The 15,892-nt window shown below is 40.5% G+C and overlaps 1 protein-coding gene across 1 annotated transcript; it reads right to left on the bottom strand.

Annotated features, from left to right (window-relative positions):
* Window positions 1–81: 81 nt before the first annotated feature.
* On the bottom strand, window positions 82–14,678 carry LOC126403412 (putative helicase mov-10-B.2). The gene is made up of 23 exons (XM_050066062.1): window positions 14,413–14,678; window positions 14,176–14,278; window positions 11,561–11,733; window positions 9,620–9,716; window positions 9,353–9,494; window positions 8,986–9,238; window positions 8,760–8,873; window positions 7,971–8,151; window positions 7,410–7,552; window positions 7,112–7,285; window positions 6,729–6,841; window positions 6,419–6,615; window positions 5,136–5,233; window positions 4,884–4,981; window positions 4,703–4,801; window positions 4,479–4,581; window positions 4,273–4,390; window positions 2,298–2,489; window positions 2,095–2,166; window positions 1,880–2,005; window positions 1,695–1,783; window positions 779–891; window positions 82–681 (listed from the first exon to the last, which is right to left on the bottom strand). Exons 1-23 carry the CDS (start codon window positions 14,550–14,552, stop codon window positions 620–622), a joined length of 3,000 nt encoding a protein of 999 aa, XP_049922019.1. The 5' UTR covers window positions 14,553–14,678; the 3' UTR covers window positions 82–619.
* Between the last annotated feature and the right edge of the window lie 1,214 nt (window positions 14,679–15,892).

Here is a 15,892-nt window from a genome sequence, read left to right as displayed (position 1 = left end):
CATTCACATTCTGTCATGATTTGTGTGACATTCCCGTTAGCAAAAGGACTTTTGTTTGGACAACATAAAAGAACGTCCATATCATATTTTTAAAAAGTTTTAATTTTACAAACAAAAGTTGCAAAACAGTTCAAAATAGAGCATAAACATTTTTAATTTGGTTAATACCAATTATAAAAGTTGGATTGCACAATAGTACACATACATACGACACGACTCTTAAAGAGCAGTGATGATTGAGCAAAGTCAAACACTATACATTAAATAACCCTGAGACTGATGTATTTGGTCGGTAAAATTCATTTTTAGGAACAATATAAATTCATTTAAAACTGCATATTCACGTTTCCAAATTATCTGATGCAATTTTAACCAGGTAAAAGGAGCATTTGAAGCCAAGCAGTGTTTGTGCAGTCCACGCAGGGAGCTGACAACAAGTTATCCTTCATTGTCTTTGGTCAAGTTCATATAGCTGATATTAAAAAGACATTTTAGAACACTGTTTTTGTATCAGAAGTGCTGTAGAGATATGTGGAAAGGTGCCATTAAGTCTTTTTTGGAGAATTGAGGACAACTGTGATGCAAAATGAATCAGGATGGAAGTCTGTGCTCCCTCCCCTCACAGGTCGCTCCTCCACTCGGGTTCCAGGTGCTGCTGAACGCCGCTCTCTGCTGTATCCACTGACGAGAGAAGCAAGGTGAACTGTGTTAACATCATTTCCAAAATGTTCATTTTGAGGGTGATAGTAATAAAAAATAAAAGTCACGCGTCCGTTACCTTCAATATTAATGTCGATGTAGAGGGCAGAGAGTCTGGCCACCACGTCCTCGTCTTCCTCGAAATGCTCGTAACCAGTGTAACCTCCTTCCTCTCGACAGTACTGGATGAACCTGCAGACGATGAGAGATGGAGAGTTATCAGAGATTGCTCTCTTTAATTTACATTTAAAGCCGGACAGCCCCTAAATTCATATTCCAGTGCGCCTAAGAAAGTTCAATCAACAGTTGTGAACATAAGCTGCTCTCTCTCAAAGCCAGAAACCAGAGAAGTAAGTGTCAGACTTGTGATGACACATAGACAGTGAATGGGAGCCTGATTTTGTGGACCCACAGAAAGTTTTTTTGGTCCACAAATGAGCTTTATTCTACTGTAATGTTCTCAGTTCTGCAACAGAAAATATACCCATATACTCTAGAGTGTTCCCCTGAGTCGAGTCAGGAGTAGGCAACCTGCATCTCTGGAGCCGTGTGAGATACTTTAGTTCCTCCCAAGTGGTTCCCTTTGGCTCTCACAAAACAATTATATGGAAAAAAGAAGATTAGCAGTTCAGCATATGTTACCATGGTGATTTATCCCGGTAAAAACAGAACCAGCTTCGTAGTACTGAAAACCCAGAGTTTACCCTTAAGTTATCTCGCTAACTCGCAAAGTCCTGCTTCGTAGCACAGGCCTCAGGGTGCTCTAAGTGTCATCTATAACATCTTTCCAAGTCATGTCTATTGAGCAGCTCTAGACTTTATACATGATGACATCACAAATTTAAGTTTCAGCGCTCTGTTGTTTCGGATTCAAGAGAAAGTTGTTCATGTTTACTAATAGTTTTTGGAGTAACGTATGAATTTTGAAACAGGGCGTAGCTCACATTTACATTTCTATATATGTGTGTGTGTGTGTGTGTGTGTGTGATGCGTACCGGCCCCAGGTAGGATCTGTGTTTAGCACTCTGGGGTTTCCCACCACAATCAGCAGGGCTTTAGCTCGAGTCACAGCCACGTTGAATCTCTGGACAAGAAAATATTGTGTCAGATTCTTTTTTGCGTGTGTGTTTGTGTGCGCGTGTGTGTGTGTACATAAACAGAGTATGTGTTTGTGTCATACCTTCTCATTCTTGACAAAGCCGAGGTTGAACTGCTTGTCTATCTCTATGTAATTGGGGCTGCTCCGGACTGTAGACACCATGATCACTCTCCTCTCCTGACCTTGGAACTCCTCCACTGAACCAACCTGACACACACACACACACATATTAACACACTTCAGGCTCTGCATCTGCGACATGTTACACATTACTCAAGTGTGAAATACTCTGTTACCTTCAGTGTGTTCATGTCCTTAAATTTAAAGTCTTTCCCAACTTTCTCCAGGGCCCTGCGGATTTTCTGCACCTGTGTGACAACAAGAAAAAACAAACTCATTGCATGTTTCCACTTCATGTATGTTTAGCTGCACTTTGACATATGTAATCTGCAACAACAATAAACTACACGGCTGTGTTGCGTGTTAAAGTAATTCCAACCTGTTTCCTGTAGGGGGCGATGATGCCTATGTCTCTGGGTGAGATGGTGCTGTGGCCCTTCTTCCCTTGTGTCTCCAGCAGTTTCCTCACATAGCCCATCAGCACCTCCACCTCTGCTATGTTGAAGAAGGAGGGACTGTTTGCCTCACGGTCGTCGAGACCGGTCACGCCATGGAAGATCAGCGGGAAGTTCTGACAGGTGTGTGAGATACATTTGAAATATTTAATTATGGAAATATTACCGAAAACATTCTGGGAGAATTTCTATTAAAAAACTGAGCTGCTGTGGATTGGAACAAACTTCACAGCGCTTCAGTGTATGAAGTGATGTATGGATCCTGATTAGAATGTATAGACTTGGTCGTCTGGCTGTTTTCTTGCTCTTCAATAATAGTTTGTGAGGTTTGTTTGTGTGTTGAAATTCAGCCAAGTGAGTGAGTCACTTTTATCGTGTGATATTCAGAACCGAATGATATGACAAATCAGTCTGCCTCTACTGTGACTAAAAATCTTCAATGATTTCCGTGTCATTCACGATGAACTCATTATTTCATATCAAAAAAGTCAGTGTTAAATAAAAATTAAATACAAATACCAACAAATGAATATACATATAATTGAAATAAATAAAAATTATAGTTAATTTTGTATTTATTTGTATAAATATAGGTCATTAAATTTAAGTCGAGTCAAAGATAAAAGATAAAGATAAGTCAGCCATAAAAACATTGAATTCATCAAAATGTTAATGTATTTTCTTTCATTGAAAATCCTCCATCAAATACTAATAGTATTAGTTGATATTATTTTTATTATTCATCATTATTATTTTCTCTATTAATCATTTAGTCTATGACGTAGACTATTAGACGGTGGGAAAATGGCCATCATAATCTCTCTGAACCTAAGATGTCATCTTCCAATTGCTTGTTTTTCCAAATGATATTCAATTTACAGTGGCGATTCGTAGATAAACCAGAGGATGTTTGGCATTTTGCTAATAAATAAATAAAGACTTTAACTATTAATAGATTATCAACATAGCTGGCTATAATTTTCTTTCAGTTAATTAATGGATTAACAAATTTATTGTTTCAGCTCTGTAGAGAAATGGTCCCATTATATATAGAATAACAAAGATATAATAGTGTTAAGGTGCATTGGCGGTAATTTTTCATGCTTTGATTTCTAAGTAGGGATATACGGCCAGTGCTTATGTTTTTTTTTGTTATTTATTTCCCCTTAGTGCCAGGAAAACTTGATTATAAAAAAAAAAACTGAACTATTTTAAAGTGTTTCAGTCCTTCATTACACGACCTTTGAATGAGCACAAATGAAAGCAAACACATTTTAAAGCTACCTTTAAAACAACCTTCTGTCACTCTTTTTACTCTGTATATCGTAATTCCCTCGGAAATATCTATTTTGTATTGTTGTAAAAACATCAACAAATTTCTTCGTCAAACAGCTGTATTTATTCAAGTTTCTCGCCAAAAACTACCTATGACAGTTTACATTTGAACACATCATGATAAAGTTATAATTTATCTTCACCCAATACTCATTTTTACTGAATAGAGCTTGAACGCATCATGATGTAACTGTTAGCCGTTAGCAGCTGTCGGCCCCCTGGTGCATTGATAGTGAGTTTTCTGCGTCCTTTCATCCGTGGGAACATTTCTGTTTGTCCTAAACACATTTACTATTGTCCCACGGACAGGACGCTGTTAGTCTGGAGCTGCTTTTTGACCCGTGCCAAACTGATGTGACACAACAGAAAAACTTCAGCCACTGCCATCGGTGAATGTCATCATGTTTGCTGATAGGCTAATGACAGTCAACAAGGCGAACATCGTCCAATACAGATGTTTGACCAATATATCGCAGCATCCCTGTTTCTAATCGATATGTTTCTGTATGTAGTGTTTCATGGTCTGTACAATATGTGTGCGTGTGCTAAAAGAAGGAGCATTACCTTGTTCTTGAGGTACTCCCATCCACAGTAGGAGTTGCGTAATATTTCATCTGCGCAACACTGCAGCTCTCCGTCATAGAAGAGCTCGTTGGGAATCTTCAGAATGGCAGGATGGGATCTGAAAAACAACAACAACATAAAATCAATCAAAATTAAACACATCATTTCTGCCAAGCAGTGACCTATAACCATCTCTACTACCCCACCTGTAGTTGCGCAGCAGTTTGGTGACAAAGCGATTGTCGAACTCGCCCTCGTCCTTCTGGTACAGAGGGAAATCGTTCATCATGCGCTCCAGGAGGGACACTCCTGCGGACAGCAGAGCCGTTTAACTCCAGAAATACACACACAAGTAGGGCAAGACTGTGTTTCTATGTTCACTCTGTGTGTGTTAGCTAACAGGACAGTGTAGATGTATGTCTGTACTTACCCATGCCGTATTTCAGTGCAAAGGGGGATCTGAGAATGGGTCCGAGCTGCTTGGGGTCTCCTGCCAGAACAACCTGACCAGACTGTGCATCGAGCAGCCCTTTGTTCCACAGATAACAAAGATCAACCAACACATAAAACAAGTTCAATGCAAATGGAGAAAAAATAGTTTGTTTTCTTACCTGCCAGTGGGACTAAACATTCAGTCTCCACAGCGTGTCCCGCCTCGTCCACAAACACATGAGTGAAATGACCATCGGGAATGTCTCCTGTGACCAGCCTGCAGAGATCAGAGAGGACACACACTTCCTGTCACATGAGTTCATCTGCACAGTTGACTGTTAGTGTTTCAGATAGCAGAGAATAACATGGTTTGAATACTGTAGTGTGTCAGTTTATTTATGGTGTCATGCAGGTGAGCAAACATTCACTACCTTCCAGCTGTTAACAGGGTGGTGACCATGATCTTATACTCCATCAGCTTCTCTTTAGCAGGAAAAAGGTAACAGTCTCCTACCAGGTTAGAGCATGCCTGTGAAGGTACCACAATGTCTGTGTACACAAACCTTAATGATGCAAGAAAAAGACTTAAGAATGCAACACTATCAAACACATACAGGAAGTGCAGCAGTAATGCAGCATGAAAGCAAGTGTCATAATGTCCAATAAGGGTGCTTTCACACCTGCCCTGTTTGGTTCAGTTCAGTTGAACTCAAGTTTGTTTGCCCCCTGAGTGCGTTTCGTTTTGGCAGGTGTGCGCCAAAACAACCGGACCGAGACCTTCTTGAAGAGGTGGTCTCGGTCCGGTTACAAACGAACTCTGGTGCGGTTTGTTTGTGGTGAGAACGTGTTACGACCTCGATCTGAACTAACTGCAGTCGCATTGTTTGGGTTCAACATGAGCATGTTACAGTCCTGGAGGATTATTAATGTGCACCTCCTCCTGTACTGCCTTAATATGCACATTCAGCACATCCAATGCATCAAAACATTGTTTTCTAGTTGGAGCCGCGCCTCGTTTTCAAACTGTATGGTTTGACTAAAATGAACAATGACAGCAATATAGTCCACGATGACCAGCACTAAAATCAACCTGTGTAGTTGTCCCTCCATTGTGACATTAGAAAGTGTCGCATTTATCTTCTTCAACGCTTTGTTTACTTCTTGGATTTTCTCTCATGGAAATTCTGACCAATCAAGAGCAGCTTTCTCGCACAAGGCATTTGATCTGGTCCGCTTGTAAATGCTGCTGTGAGAACACGAACCAACTCTAGGCAATGACGTAACTTTGTAACAAAATTGGTCCCTGATTCGGACCAAAGCAAGACAACTCTAGGTCTGAAAGCACCCTCAGAGGAAGAGTCCTCAGTGGAAAAACATTTGTATAAATTCATGGGTACAGTTAAAGGTGAACTAAATGTGGGCGGGTAGTGGGTTAGAACAAAAATAATCAGGTGCCCAAGCTGGCTGTGTTGACACTCAACTGTATCACACTTCAAAATGACAAAATATACAGAGGACGTTCGACAAAACGTGATTCTGGAGCTGATGATGCAGCTGACTGATAGCAACAGGGAAGTTACTGTGGATATGTAGATAGATGATTACTGCAGCACTCTGCTAGGAGGTAGATGATTGAACAAGAGCGTGAATGAATGTCAGTTACTGTCCGCATCAAAACATCCAAACATGATGCACTGAATGTATCAGCACTGACCTTCAGTTCTTCAGGGACATAGCCTGGGTCCCTGCTGCTTGCGTACATGCGGAACACTTTATGCTCGTCCACGTGTTCGCGAATCTTCTTGCAGAGCAGATCAGCAGCGCTGTTGGAGGGAGCGCAGGCCAGGATGTGGCAGGAGGGCTGGGTCTTCTCTATCTGCTTGATGGCCTCCACGAGAGTCACAGTTTTCCCTGAACAGAAAAAGAAACACCAGAATTAAGTCAAGTGCACTGAACTTAAGCACGACACAAACCGAAATTGCTTAAAAGACCAAGATGAAATAATACGCAGGAACTTGCTGCACCTGTTCCAGGTGGGCCAAACACCAGGTAAGGCGCAGGTTTGGACGAACCAGCGACGATGTGTTGGACAGCCTGATACTGCTCAGGGTTTCGCTCCAGCTTGTAGTCAAACAGCCTATCAACAGAAAGAGCATAATGTCAGTGTTACAGGAAGACAGAGTCAGCCGCCATGTTTACATCTACAGTAAATGACATGTTCTCTTTAGTGCTGGTTAAAGGCTGAAACACGCTGCTTCCGTGTGCACGTAGGGGCTGTTTGGAGGTGTTTGCACAGCCATTTCTTTTGTGGTTTTGACTACGACAAACATCTGTGTTGTAAAATTACCAGCTAAAACATTGCACTTTATATAAAGACATATACAGTCTATATGTAAAGATGTCTGACCTGAGTCGGGGAAGCTCAGGTTGGTGAGAGTCAGCGGGTGCAGCAGGGAACAACACCTCTCCCAGTCTGAATGCAACTGCCAGCTCTGCTGCTCTGTGCTGAACGCGCAGAGTCAGGCGGTTGACAACGAACTCAACATTGAACTTCATGTTGTCCACAAAGCGACCCAGCAATCTGCAAACAAATTCACAGACAAACTGGGTGAATGTCCGATATTAACACGTGTTTAATATGAGTCATAGAAATCAGTGTTTTCATGTTGTAATTATTGCGTATTATTGTAATGTCTTGATCTTACTTTGGGCTGAAGCTGAGTTTGACCTCGTCCAGCCGCACGCTGTGGACGTGGCCGCGGTACTTCACCTCTTTTTCTTCTGAGGGATACGCCAGCAGTGTATCCCCTCGCAGCACAGACGGACGGTTCTCAGACACACCCGGTACCTGGCGGTTAAAAAGAACGAGGAAAGGTGTGAAGTCTTTTCGTGTCAGTGAACATGCAGGTGAATATGATGCAGTGTTCATTCAGCTCATTTAAAAACATCTCAGACATCAGCTGTGTTTTTGTTTTCTTTTTATCCTATTTTTTTTCTCATAATACTGCATTACAACCTAGTCTCAGAAATGTGTGATTACACTTTAGCCAGTGTACTGACTCTGTAAAATGATTTCTACTATGATTTCTGATTTGATATCCACTTGTCTTTTTTATATATCCCTCCTGTTTAAGCACTACAGATGCTAACTGTGTAGCTAGCTAGAGCTAGTTAGCTTTAAGAAATCTCCAAGAAAAGGGAATGAACACGTGAAGGAATTATTGATTATGGGTGAATTGTAAGTGAATGAGCGATCACATATTCACCTTCAGAATGAGAAGTTTCTTGTTGGCCGGATCTATGTCCATGGTGGCGTGTTCTTTTTCACCGTTGGGGATGTTGTACCTCCTGATGTCCACCTCCATCTGGAGCTCCTCCAGGTACAGCAGCAGCTGAAACTTCTCAGAGTAGTTCTCCCAGCTCAGGGGACTCTCCAGCAAGGCCCTTCTGAACAGACCAAAGGAAAATTAATTGTATTACACAGTGTGTGTGTGTGTGTGTGTGTGTGTGTGTGTGTGTGTGTGTGTGTGTGTGTGTGTGTGTGTGGAGAGACAGAAAAAAATCACTGCCTTCTGTATAAAACCAAGACCATGAGCTTTCCCTAACCTTAACCAGTGCCGGCCATGGGCATAGGCAGTATAGGCGAATGCTGAGGGCGCCATCATCCATGGGGGGGGCGCCACAAATTGGTAAAGAAAAAAAAAAGTTAATTACCTCCGCAAAGGAGGTTATGTTTTCGCCGGCGTTGGTCTGTTTGTCTATTTGTTTGTTTGTCTGTTTGATTGTCTGCAAAATAACTCAAAAAGTTATAAACGGATTTTGATGAAATTTTCAGGAAAGGTGGATAATTGGACAAGGAACAGATGATAAAATTTTGGAGGTGATCGGTTGAAGCAAAGTGGATAAAATAATAAATAAAGTCTATTGTCTGACAGCCTCAGCAGCAAACCCAATTTCTAATGAGACGATGAAAATAGCGCCATCTGGTGGCCGGAAAGCACGTCTTGTTCTACTTGCTAAATATTGTTGTAATTCTAAAGTTGAATTGAATTTACCTTCTGTCGCTGAAGTATGCCGGCTGCTTCAATGACTGGATGAGCTGGTTCATGTATGCTGGTATTCGATACTGTTTCAGCTCGATCGCATTTTTTAGCTGCATCACTGACAGCCTGGTGAGAGGAGACAAAATGGAGACAGTTAGATACATCACTAGGAGATGAACAGCATTTAAGTTTTTTTACATTTGCTGTATATTTAAGTGTGATGAGTGAACAGTGATACCCTTCAGGTCGCTGTCCATCCTCAATGGTGAAATCATTTTCTGGGGTCCAAGCAGGGAGGGAGCTGGGTTTGTAGGGTGCTATAGGCGCCAGCTCACGCCCCAAGGCAGTTATACACTGAGTCTCAATGAAGCGCACAATGTGGAAGGCAGTGGAGGAAGGCTGCAGGTCTGGTTTGAATTCAAAGGCCAGTGTGGCTGGATAGAAACCAACCACACTGCAGCAGAAGTTAACCTGGATTCCATAGGTGTCACCTGACAACAGAACAGATGTTTAGTGGTTTACTGTGTCCATAAAGTCTCTTTTATAGGAGCAAGTGACATCATACATTCAAATAAAGGTACACTCGGTTGTGGTATTTGCACTACCTGGTTGTAGACACAGAGGGTTTGCCTTGGTCACACTGCGCTCATCGCTCAGAATGAGGTCCTTGAGCCAGTGCAGTGGGGTGTAGTAAGTGAAATATATCGGTTCTTTTCCTGTGTTTGTCACGTTCAGATTTACCACACACTGTTAGAAGAAGAAAAAAGACATATATGTAGTGGAGCTTCATATTTGTAGCACAGCCAACGATGGGTTTATGTGTTTCAGCTGATGATGATCGCAGAACGTTGGAGTTTTTCAAACATTAATACCTCACATGTGCCGTCCACCTGCAAGGAAAGTTTCCCGTTTTCAAACGGCTGGTCGGAGTCGATGTGGATACCATGTTTGTCGGAGGTGAACTGAGCCCTGTGGAGGAAAAGAGCGGGTTATGACGCACTGTATTAAAGGCAGCTGAGTGGTGCGTGACTTCAGACATTACCATTAAATCACAGAGCCAAAATTAAAATATACTCTTTGAGGTATTTCACCAAGTAGTATACAGAAATAATAAGGGCAAAAGAAGATAAGGTAGTGAATGCAGGACTAGTGACAGAAGTTACAGTAAGGTGCTCGATAAGACGCAACATAATTCAGAACTTTGTGGACTGGCTGTTATTAGCCTGCTAGCTATCATAGCTCCTGCAGTTTATGTTCACAACCCTATCCATGGTATTTCCTGTCATGTCTGCTTTTGGCTATGCCACACGAGTACATTCAACATATTGTTGTTGGCCTGGGGCCACACTCACAAAGCGTCCTATCGCTAAGAGCTGCTCCTAGTGACCAAATTTTAAGAAAATCCTTAGAATTGTGACATTTTCTTACAATTTTCCCTTTAAGTTAAGACTAGGTCCTTGTAAAGATAAAAGTTATTAACAAAGCATCTTAGACCTTAAAAGAGCTCCTCAGGTGAAAAACTGTTAGGAGCAGGGAGGAGGACTTTTAAGAGGCTTAAGAGTTTCTTAGTCAGAGGAGAAAATGGTGGAAAGACAAAGAGATAAGAGAAACATTCTCAAAACACTGGATGACGGTGAAGAAATGCCATGCCAAAGATTAGATTGTGCAGGGATAATAAGTGTGATCGATCTCATTTTGGGGCAACATGGTGGTGTTGTGGTTAGCACTGTCGCCTTACAGCAATGGGTTCCTGGTTCGATCCCAGGAAGGAGCCCCTCTGTGCAGAGTTTGCATGTACTCCCTGTGTCAGCGTGGGTTTTCTCCGGGTACTCCAGCTTTCTCCCACAGTCCAAAGACATGCAGGTTAATTGGTGACTCTAAATTGCCCGTAGGTGTGAATGGTTGTCTTTCTCTATGTGTCAGCCCTGTGATAGTCTGGCGACCTGTCCAGGGTGAACCCCGCCTCTCACCCAGTGTCAGCTGGGATAGGCTCCAGCCCTCCGTGACCCTCAACAGGATAAGCAGCCACAAAAATGGATGGATGGATGGATCTCATTAGGGGTACGCATGCCTTTTCCACCTCACACAATCACGTTATAACACCAGAAATAAAATTATCACAATACTAACATATCTGAAAAACTGGAAAAATGCAACAGTGCAGCAGTGATGACTTGAGTCTGTGTCAACCTTCCATCAGCAGAGTGATCACACTAACAATGACAACACTTTCACAGTCAGCAGTTCATTTCATTTCCACTGGGTGTCCACACCTTGCAGGCTCACAAAGGGGTGTGTCTGTGACAACCAATCATATCTGTTAAAAGCAAGCATCATACCTAGCAACAGGGTCGACCACACCTCCTCACTCAGGTTAAAGTTTCTGTCCCTTCCTTGCTCAGAGTTGCTCTGATAACTTTCCTAAATCACTCCTAAGCTAGGACTCCTTACTTAAAATTTTTAGGCTATGTTCACAGAGAGTATTCTCAGAATGTTTGTGAATACGGCCCCTGGACTCCAAAGAGGACCCTTTGTTTGTTGATTTTGACTTTTTAAATTACATTTGCTTATTGTCGATAAAGCAAAATGCACTTAAGTTTTCTCTTTTATTGAGGTACCATCAAACATGTCTGATTAGAGAAGACTGCTGTGTAGAGAGAGCAGAAGAATATTGTATGTGTAACAAAAATAAATAGACAAGCTGCTCCTGCAGCATTCAGGTAGTGACAAGCAGAGGTAAAAACAAACCCGCTCATAGAGAAGGCTTTCAGGAGTGTGATAATCAGAGGTCTCTCATTATTTGGGCCTCTTACCTGTCTGTCTTCAGTTTCTTCATCAGAAGATTGGCCAGTCTCCTCCGGGCTCGAACTCCCGACTCTGCTTGATCTCCGGAGGTGACTATCCCGGGACTGGCCGCTCCATTCTGCACAGGCTCTGGCCGTTGGCCCCTCGGTGAATGCCACTGGTCCATAAAAAGAGCTGTGACCTGTGCAGAGGTCACTTCATGTCAACTTTGGCTTCGGATAGAAAGTAACATCGAGTGGCTGAGTGTCCTCTGTTTTATTTTTTAATCAGAAGTAGTACATAATAATATCCTCACCTGTACTCTAAAGTATCTGATCTGCATATGGATATAAACTATATAAATTAATTAAATATAACAGTAAGCTGTGTCTTAAGACATTCAAAAGAGCATGTGTCAGACAGGAAGTTCTGTTCCTGGGAAAGTGACACCGCCCTGTTGTTACACAAACAGTGATTAATGTTGTTTTAGAACCAAGATTTCTTCATAAAGATTGATTTGTATTTCTATTTCTATTTCTATTTCACTAAAGCAATATCACACTGCTGTTGCACTGTGTATCAGCACGACTGTGATAATTACAGCTGTTGTTTATAAAACAATTCTACAAGCGCCATGTATCAACAGTAAAAAAACTTTATTTAAAATATTTTACAAATTTAATGTAGCAGTGATTCTTTTGTTTCATAGCATTCACAACAAATAATTTTACTTTTGAAATTAATATTGAATACTGCATTTTACATTGTGCTGTTAAATCACTTCAACCAAGTTGCATCAAAGCAAAGTCACTTTAAATATAGTGACAAAAATCTAATATAATTATATATAATATAAGATTATAAAGATTTGACATGTTAATATCATCACTGTCAATATATATATATATATGAGCATCGCTTTGTACACTTTATATACTGTCATCATATCCACCTACCTCTTGTGTAGTTAGTTAGTTAGCGAGCAGGATATTTCGAACATGTAAATAAAACAAAATAACCATGCAGTAGTAGACAGACAAAACAGGTTACTAAAGGAAGCACGAAAACTGAAAACAACATATAATAATGATTTGCATGTCCAAAAAGGAGTGGGAGGAAGTACCACCTCTTCTCCATAAATTAATAATAGTCAATTATGTAGCTCCACATCAGTATAAAGCTGTACAATGATTAATTGTCCTAGACCTATTCTAATATATTAAATTAATTACCAATAATATTTGTCTTACAGCAAGATACAGAATATAAAAATAATTAGAAAATAAAAATTCTTATTAAAAGAATCATCTTTATATCCTACAGAAGCATACTGCATTCACTTGACAAATAAAAAAAACCTGTTTTTCGGAGTAATATATTTATTTTTCTGTTTTTTTTTATGTAATTTTTTCTGTTTTTCGGAGTAATTTATTCATTTTTCTGTGTTTTGGTGTAATTTTTCCCTGTTTTTCTGAGTAATTTTTTTCATGTTTTTTTGTGGTAATTTTTTTTCTGTTTTTCGTGGTTATTTTTTTTTCCTGAACGAGGAGATGAGATACTTCAAAATGTCGCAAGAACCTCCCACCTGCATCCATGGTGACTCCTGCTCATGGATGTATTTTGCATCCGTGCTCCTGCTCCTACAATTTCAACTACGGGATCAATAAGGGTAAGGCACATAATTATACATCCATGAGCAGGAGTCACCATGGATGCAGGGGTTACTTGCAGGTGCCAAGTAGGAGCTTCTCGGGAGATTTTGAAGTATCTCGTCTCTTCGTTCAGGAAGAGAAAAACAGAAAAAAATTACTCTGAACAGAAAATATTACTCAGAAAAACGGGGAAAAAATTACTCAGAAAAAAAACAACAGAAAAATAAATAAATTACTCCGAAAAACTGAAAAAAATACTCAGACAAACAGGGCTTTTTTATTTGTCAAGTGAATGCAATACGCTTCCATAATATCCTTATCCAGTCATGACAAATGTGTTTTGCTTTGTCAAACTACGTATATATACACATACACAAAACTGATGGCAATACATAAATGAATGAATAAAGAGTAAACACCTAGATAGCAGAAAGCAACCTGTTGCACTAATCATCCCATACTCATTCCAGCACCCTCTGCACCCCACTCCTCTGTGTGACCTCTTTCTTTTTTTAAATCTTTTACGGTTTTGTCTCCTTGAGGTAATTTTGTTTCTTTTTTGGTCACTTTGTGTCTCTGTACAGTTCATTTGCATCTCTTTGTGGACAATTTGTGTTTCTTTATGGTTGGTGAGTTGAGGGGTATTGTGCACATGAAGGCCATGCAGGGAGGCCCTTGAGACTTTGGGCCCCTGGGCCATGGCCTGGTAGGACTATTCAGTAATCCATCCATTAGTATTTATGATATGATATTATATGATATTATATGATATTATATTATATTATATTATATTATATTATTAAATAAGATTATATTACTTTTTTGTTGTCCTTGTTCAAGCTGTAGCTGCACACACTAGCTGACTGATTATGGAGACTGCACACGGACTCTGCATTTATCATTATCATTTTAAAAGCTGTAAATGCGACAAAAATTTAAAATACTGCTGCAACAGGTTTCATTGCTTCAAACATAACGCGGAAGTTGCATACCGTTGTGTTGAAGCGAATAGTGTCTCTCCGTCTTGTTACTTTGTTGGACGTCTTCAGGGCATAGAGGACTGACCCAAAGTTTGGATCTTTGGTCCCTGGGTTTCTAAAATAAACGCACAAATATTAAATCGGAAACATTTAGAAAAGATCTCAAACATGCACACAGATCTCCTATAATATAATATAATATAATATAATAGGCTATAATATAATATAATATAATGCTGAATAACTTACCTGCTCCTGAACTCATTGTTGTAGATGTCTCTCAGCTCCAGTCTGTCGGTGATGGATGCTCGGTCACTCTCCCTCAGGAACTCAAAGAAGTCCACTCCAATCTGGCAGCGTACGCTTACAGATAACTTCCTATGAGCCATTATCACAGATTGATGTGGTCAAAGATGTCAAACAACAAAATGTCCGGTTATGAATACAGTGCACCGCTCATCAACACAGCGCTTATATTCGCACATCTCAGAGGAAATCCCGGAGACTGTGCTTCCCTTTGTACGCCTGGACAGTCCACGGGGGCGGTGCTTCGGTGTCTGTCGCGTAACGGAGCCGCAACACCGGGACGGCAAAGACCGGATAGGTAAAACAGGTGCATCCCAACAGCCTGTCCAGAGAAACGAAACTTAACGTGTTGAACCATGACAGTGAGTAAAGCGAAACTGTAAACACATTTAATCCGAGGAGATATATAAAAACATTAGATATGGGTGAGTCAGCCAGTGGACACATCGGCTACAATCACCTCAGGCTTTATTGTATGTGACCAGTTATTTTAGTCTGTGTAATGCATAAGACACAGCAGCACATTACTGTTATATATTATTATTGCTGCCTAATAAACATAATAATAACAAAATAATAAAATAAAAGCACATATGGTCTTTTAATTATGAATTAGAGGTCAGTGTTTTCAACATCATACCACAACATTAAACATAAGACTATATGAAAGCAGTTTCTATTGTCTGTTCATACATTTATACAGCACTTATGTTTCAGCTGGTCCCATAGTGAACTCCTGGGGTGGTTTGAATGAATATAAAAAGGAGATGAGTTCTCTCATGACCTGTCATTTTATGCACACACAAAAAGATATCTTTAATTTCCGGAGTTCAAATGTGAGGCAGTATCAACACAAGTAGCACAGGATATCCTGTTGCGTGTTTAGTGTGCGTAGGAAGATTCGTTTGCTGACATGTAAATTCAAATTCAAATATGAGCACACGGTTGCATGAAAGTTAGTTGACGAAGCTTTATTATGATGCCACCTTTTGTTTAAAGGTCCAGTGTGCAAGGTTCAGGGGGAAATATAATATAATCAGTGTATTTTCTCAAGTGTATAATCACCTGAAAATAAGAATCGTTGTGTTGTCGTTACCGTAGAATGAGATGTTTATATCTACATAGGGAGCGGGTCCTCGTCCACAGAGTCTGCCATGTTGCACCGCCATGTTTCTACAGTAGCCCAGACAGGACAAACCAAACACTGGCTCTACTTAAGGCCATTCGCGATTTAGTGACAGCCACTGTAGTTAGCCCACACTATAACCAACTGCAATATTATCATATTTTTTATAAAAATGAAACAGTGATTCCAGAGAGAAACAGATAGAGGGGTCTACAGTCTGTGTTTGAAGGATATATCCAGGATGTCAAACTGACTCAGCAGCAACAACAGGTTAAAAAGACAAAGATAGTTAGAAGC

This window comes from Epinephelus moara, chromosome 16 (genome assembly GCF_006386435.1).
Source record: "Epinephelus moara isolate mb chromosome 16, YSFRI_EMoa_1.0, whole genome shotgun sequence".
Lineage (NCBI taxonomy): Eukaryota > Metazoa > Chordata > Actinopteri > Perciformes > Serranidae > Epinephelus > Epinephelus moara.
This window is presented reverse-complemented; position numbering and strand designations above follow the sequence as displayed.